Here is a 6,937-nt window from a genome sequence, read left to right as displayed (position 1 = left end):
AGATTCATCAAGAGAGGAAAGCTAAGTCCTAGGTATATTGGACCTTTCAAAATTCTTAAAAGAATAGGACCTGTAGCCTATCAGCTACAACTGCCAGAGGAAATGGCAGGAATACATGATGTATTTCATGTATCTAATCTCAAAAAGTGTTTAGCTGATGAATCACTCATAGTACCTCTCAAGGATATAGAGGTTAATGAACAACTCAAATTTGTAGAAAGGCCTCTACAGATTGAAGATAGAAAAATTAAAAATCTCAAGCATAAGAGATTGGTTCTGGTCAAAGTAAAGTGGGACTCCAAAAGAGGACCCGAGTACACGTGGGAGCTTGAATCCGAAATGCAAAAGAAATATCCACACTTGTTCCAGTAGATCTCGAGGACGAGCTCTAAAACAAGGTGGGGAGGATATAACAACCTTCGGTAAAACCGACATCTCTCATAATAATTATGTCACCCTAATATATCTTTAAATATATCAACTTGTCTTTATATGCACCCCGTATGTGAAAACCGAGCCCCAAAATAGATTATACTATATAAAATAAATAAAAACAATAATTTTTAAGCTGAGGCGGGCCGCGTAGGGCCTCACCTCAAGTTCATGCGGGCCGCGCGAGTGTGTACCAGTATATCGCCAAAACCATAAGCCCAAGCGGGCCGCGTACATGTTCGGTTTAGTTGATGCGGGCCGCGCGCGTCCTAAATGGTGGCATGACCCGGAGCCGCCACGTGTCCAGCGCGTGTCGAACCTAGTGTGTGACCGGACCAAGCTACGCTTTGACCCGGAGTTGACGCGGGCCGCGTGAGCCCGGCCCAAACTCCACGCGGGCCGCGAGGGGACTCAATTACAGCCCTATAAATGGAGGCCATCGGCCTTCAGTCCGCTTTCGTTCACTTTTCTTTCTGTCTCTCTACACTTTTAAATAGTGGGCATTATACCCGAGTTCAATATCCCCTAAAATAGCGAGGTTCTGCTACGATGTAAAGTATTATAACCCTTGGAGACGTATTAGATTCGCTGCCCGATTGATCTAGGGTTCCGTAACGGCTGTCGTGGTTCTGCCCGACGTAGTCGTTGGAATGCCGTCTCGGGGAGGGTATTACTAATGTTAAAATGGGTTATTATACTAACACACGTGCATTTGTGTAAATTATAGATATTCACCAGGAAACCCTAAAGAATCACCTAAGACAGCAATGTGAGTTGATCCACTTTTTGTTAACTGTTTTTACAAAACCTTAAATTTCCATGCGAATAACAGTTATTGAGTATTTGTAAGAATACAATTACAGTCGGTAAATTTGGGGTTTTGTATACAAAATTTGTTACCACCTGGTAAAGGAGTAACATGACCATAAGTCGGAACGACATTACCGTGTGGTGGTAATTGATATAACTTGGAAACAAATGTAATTGCGGATGCGCCCTCAATACTGTTCACTGTGAATTTTTATTTAAACTTGATTAAACTGGGATTCACTCACCAGTATTTCCCACTGACAAAATGTTTTTAAAACGCGTTTCAGGTAACAATATGTGAAAGCCAAATAGAAGCCAGCTGGACAGCACTGAAGGCTTGGAAAAGTGGCAATAAAGTTACCTAAGAATAAAAGAGATGCTTTTTAATAAATAGATAGGATTTATTCCTATGAAACGTGTGTATTGAAAACTTGGGTTTTACCCATATGTTTAATATTATAAAACATGGTGGTTTACTCTGATTAAAATATTTCCTAACTACGGTCCTGATGAAAATTTCCGCTGCCAAATTGGATAAATAAATGTGATACCACCGAAACTGGCTCACGGCCGCCCGTTCCCGGGAGATAGGGATCGGGGGCTGTGACATAACCCTTATGGGCTTAATCCTTTCTTTCAGACTTAATGCATCGGCGACTACATTCGCCTTCCCCGGGTGATACTTGATTTCACAATCGTAGTCATTTAACAGTTCAACCCAGCGTCTTTGCCTCATGTTAAGCTCCTTTTGATCGAAGATGTGCTGTAGACTCTTGTGATCAGTATAGATGGTACACCGCGTACCATACAAGTAATGTCGCCAAATCTTTAACGCAAACACCACAGCGCCTAACTCCAAGTCATGCGTGGTGTAGTTTTTCTAATGAACCTTCAGCTGGCACGAAGCATAGGCTATAACTTTTTGTCGCTGCATCAACACGCAGCCCAAACCTTGACGCGAGGCGTCGCAATATACCACGAAGTCGTCAGTGCCTTCGGGTAGAGATAAGATTGGTGCGTCACAAAGTTTGTTCTTCGACAATTGGAATGCTTCTTCTTGTTTGTCTTCCCAATCGAACTTCTTGTCTTTCTACATGAGAGATGTCAGAGGTTGAGCGATTTTCGAGAAATCCTCAATGAATCTGCGATAATACCCAGCCAAACCCAAGAATTTCCGAATCTCAGTTGGCGTTCTCGGAGACTCCCAATTCTTAATCGCCTTGATCTTTGTGGGATCCACATGGATTCCATTTCCATTTACCACATGAACTAGGAACTGAACTTCGCGTAACCAGAATTCGCACTTCGAGAACTTCGCGTACAACTTCTCTTTCTTAAGCAGCTCTAGAATAGCTCTTAAGTGTTGCTCGTGTTCTTCCTTCGTTTTTGAGTAAATCAAAATATCGTCAATGAACACAATCACAAACTTGTCGAGAAACGGCTTGCAGACTCTATTCATTAAATCCATGAATACTGTGGGCGCGTCTGTCAGACCAAATGGCATAACCAGGAACTCGTAGTGTCCATAGCGAGTCCTAAAAGCAGTCTTGGGAATACTTTCCTCTTGTATCCTTAACTGATGATATCCTGATCAAAGATCGATCTTTGAGTAGAAACTTGAACCTTGCAACTGATCGAATAGGTCGTGAATCCTTGGCAAAGGATATCTGTTCTTGATTGTCAACTTGTTCAGCTCTCGGTAGTCGATGCACATGCGAAAACTGCCATCTTTCTTCTTAACAAACAGGACTGGAGCTCCCCAAGGCGAGAAGCTTGGCCTGATAAATCCCTTGTCTAGCAACTCCTGAAGTTGCGTCGACAACTCCTGCATCTCTAACGGCGCAAGTCTATAAGGTGCCTTAGCCACAGGCGCGGCGCCTGGGACTAAATCGATATGAAACTCGACTTGTCTCTGTGGCGGCAGTCCTGGCAAGTCTTCTGGAAAGACTTCAGGATATTCCCTTACGACAGGAATGTCCTCTATCTTTGGCTCAGCAGCCTCCTTATCCACGATGTGTGCCAAGAAGGCAAGACATCCCTTCTTCAAACATTTCCTAGCCTTCAAGCAAGTGATGATCCTTAAGGGCGTATCACGCTTCTCTCCGTGTACCACTATCGTTTCTCCATTCGCCGTTGGGATGCGAACGGTCTTCTCGTGACATACGATCTCGGCTCTGTTGCTTGACAACCAATCCATTCCTACTACCACATCGAAGCTTCCCAACTCGACTGGCAGTAGATCCAGTGTAAACTCTTGCTCTCCCAGTTCTATAACACATCCTCTGATGACTTCATTCGTTTCGACCAGCTCTCCATTAGCCAGTTCAATTGAGTACGGAATAGCTAACTTACTAGCAGTTAACCCAAGCATACTCTTAAATTCTAACGATACAAAGCTATAGTCGGCACAGTGTCAAATAAAACAGACGCAAAGTGTTGATTTATCGGGAACGTACCAGTGACAACATTAGGGTCCTGGCGTGCTTCCCTTGCTCCAATGTTGAATACCCTTCCTTGGGCTTGGTTGAGTTTTGGGCATTCGCGCTTGAAGTGCCCGATGTCTCCGCAGTTAAAACATCCCGGTCCTCGACCGTTACCATTACCATTACCATTACCGCCTCGATTGGTGTTAGCTCCCCGGTTACCAGCTTGATTCCCATTCCTGCCATTTCCTCCCTGATGGCGGTTTCTATTCCCTCCTCCATGACCTCTTTGATTTCCACGATCCACACCATTACCAGCCCAGCATGTTTCCTTTGTGTGGCCAGTCTTCCCATAAGACTCACATTTCCTGAATTTGAATGGGCCTGGGTGATGATATTGGCATGCATCACACTTTGGCAAGGTGCCCATGTATCCTCTTCCTTTGCTTCGGCACCAGTTCTGGCCCTGGCTGGTGCACTCCCCTCATCTTTCCTGTTGACACTGCTGGTACCCTTCTTGAAGTTTGAAAACTTCCTCTTGTTCTCACTTGGTGTTGATTCAACATGTGCTTCCTTCTTTTTCGGTTCGGAGATTGAAAACTTGTTCAATCCGATGGCTTCCTATGTAAGTGCCACGCTGAGATCAATGGCTTCGGTAATCGTTGGAGGCTTGGACGTCATCACCATGCTCATGATCTTCTGGGGTGCCAATCCCCATATGAAACGCTCAATGCGTTTAAACTCAGGCTCAACCATATATGGCATAACGCATGACAAGTCGTGAAACCTTTGCACATATTCAGCAATCTTTGGACCATCCATTTTGAGGTGCCAGAATTCAGTTTCCAGCTTCTGTATCTCGGCCCGTGAACAGTATTTCTTCCTCATGAGCTCCTTCAGCTCAGTCCATGTCAAAGCATACGCCGCTGCCTCCCCCAGGGTCTGTACTTGAAGGTTCCACCAGGATAGGGAACCATCAAAAAAGAGCCATGTGATGTATATAACTTGATGTTCAGGAGCACACTTGCTCATCCTTAGTACAGAGTCTGTCTTTTCCGTCCATCTGACGAAAGCAACAGCACCCCTAGTGCCGTCATAGTTCATGGGCTTACAATCCAGGAATTGTTTGCAGGTACAGCCATTGGGCGGGTTATTGTTGTTGTTTGAGGTATTTCTGCTTGTTTCGGCACGCGAGGCCTCATAGTCTGCTATTGCCTTTGAAATACGTTCCTATAGTTCTGCTTCAGTAGTAGGCAAGCGTGTGTCTCGTCGTGGAGGCATCTTTCATAAGAAGATCGTAACAGTCAGGTCATAGTAAGTATAGTGCGTAATATGCGTATGTAATAACACTAATCAACACAATTAGCACATAATATTCGATGTCATAATCATAAGCATATAAATCAACAATGCCACAATTTGGAAATCTGTGATTAAGCTTTGCATAAAATAAAACCACCAATACAGTTTTACAAGTGTATCATATGTCAAAATAGCCTAAGGGCTACATCACCCTTGTCTGAGTACAATAACCAATAAATCGAAAACCAAAAAGTGATCTTCAAACGTCTTCATAATCATGGCTCGATCGCTATCTTCTCACCAAGAGTAGCCTGTCTGTAGAAGATCTAGAATCCCTAATGCCCCTAATACCCCTAATACCCCTAAGCTGATGGTGGAGGAGGAGGTGGAGGAATGAGAACTAATCTCCGTAAATGCGCCAAATCCTCCTCGAGGGCCTGAACAACACGTATGAGGTAGGCAATCAGCTGGTCAGAGGTGAGGAAACGAACATCAGAATCAGGGTGCAGTCCGAGAGGAGCTGCTGGTGTAGCAAAGGGTGACTGGAAATGACACGAGGTAGGACGTGGAATCCTCTCTAGCGCCTGGACGCGTCAACTCAATGCATCCTGCTGTAACTGCAAGGATATGAGTATATCATCTGTGGTGTAACCCACATGGAAAGGGTGGTATGGGTCTGATAAAGGCATAACATTGGGCGAAGACCACATAAATGGCCCGCTCGCCAGTCCTGTAGAAGTAAAAGCCGTGTGTGCAGTCGGTGCAAACGGGGGTATACAAGGAAAAGCGGCTGTCAAGGGTGGCATATGACCATGCGGTCCGGTGGAAGGTCCTTCCCCTGAACGAGGAGGGGGTATGTCCTGGAGAAAGGTAATGGGTAAGTCGGTGCGGTGAGTGTCAGATACATGTGGGTGAAAAAGGTGGAACATCAACGGGAGCGGAAATAGGTGCGGCAGGTGGGGTGACGGGTAGAACAAATGGAGGATAATCATCATCATCCTCAATCCACCCGTTACGGGTGTCAGCGTATCTCGGGTCAATATGAGTAGCAAACGGTGCAAAGTCATCAAAAATGGGCATGGGGTCAGGTATAGGTGCTACATCTGGGATCTCAGCAGCTGGTGGTGCAATGACGGGTGCATTAGTGACAGGTGGTGCAACGACTGGTGCATCAACAGGAATTGGGTCGGGAGCGAAAATAGGCTCAGGTGCGACTCCAAGCTCTGGATCAGCAGGAACAGGCTCATTAGGTAAAAACTCGACCTCATGCTCCGAATCAAAGTCATGGAAAGCAATGGGTGCAGCAGACATCGCCATGTCTGAATCAATGTCGGTGGAGTAGTGCTGCACGTCCTGGGCGTGAATAGTGGCAGATGATGCTGACTCAAACGGGTAGGAAACGGACGGATCGGGTAAGGCCTCCTCAATAGGAGCCTCGACAGGTGGCACAACAAGGGCGTCAACAGCAGGAATCTCAACCATAGGAACAACGGGGTCAACAACTGGGATATCAACTAGTGGAACATCGTCCTCCATCGGGGCCCCGCCATCCTGGTCTCCCTCTGGGGGACCCTCGATAAGTAGATCGATGTCGCCATCGGGTAACGCGTCGAGAGGCTGTTCCTCAAAGGGAACTGCGGCAAATGGGAGAGGGGCAGGGATTGGGACAAGGGGCAGTTCCTCTCCCGGTGGACCATCAGCTAAGGGCAAGTCGTCTCCAAAGACTGGTAGGGCAAAAAGGTGAAAATCATCTTCATCGGTGCTCGTGGTGTCTGAGGTATAAACCTCTGGGTCCGTGGCTATCTCGTCATCCGAGGTAATGGCCATAGGGTCGATCGTGTTGGACACTCCACTATCAGAAGATGCCATGGTGTCTGTAACACAGCCACAACATATGCACATAAATAAGATAAGCATGTAAACAAATAGCAATGTAATCATGTATGCATCCTAGTCTTCCCAGACTATCC

General features: G+C 45.9%; 1 protein-coding gene across 1 annotated transcript in view; it reads right to left on the bottom strand.

Moving 5' to 3' along the window:
- Nucleotides 1-5,864: 5,864 nt before the first annotated feature.
- Nucleotides 5,865-6,937, bottom strand: part of LOC110888510 (SH3 domain-containing protein C23A1.17-like) — a 67,728-nt gene continuing 66,655 nt past the window's right edge. Inside the window, exon 2 of the mRNA XM_022136035.2 lies at nucleotides 5,865-6,841. Coding sequence (XP_021991727.2) covers nucleotides 5,865-6,841 — 977 coding nt within the window. The remainder of the gene's footprint in view (nucleotides 6,842-6,937) is intronic.

The sequence above is a fragment of the Helianthus annuus genome, chromosome 2, assembly GCF_002127325.2.
Source record: "Helianthus annuus cultivar XRQ/B chromosome 2, HanXRQr2.0-SUNRISE, whole genome shotgun sequence".
In the NCBI taxonomy this organism is placed as follows: Eukaryota; Viridiplantae; Streptophyta; class Magnoliopsida; order Asterales; family Asteraceae; genus Helianthus; species Helianthus annuus.
This window is presented reverse-complemented; position numbering and strand designations above follow the sequence as displayed.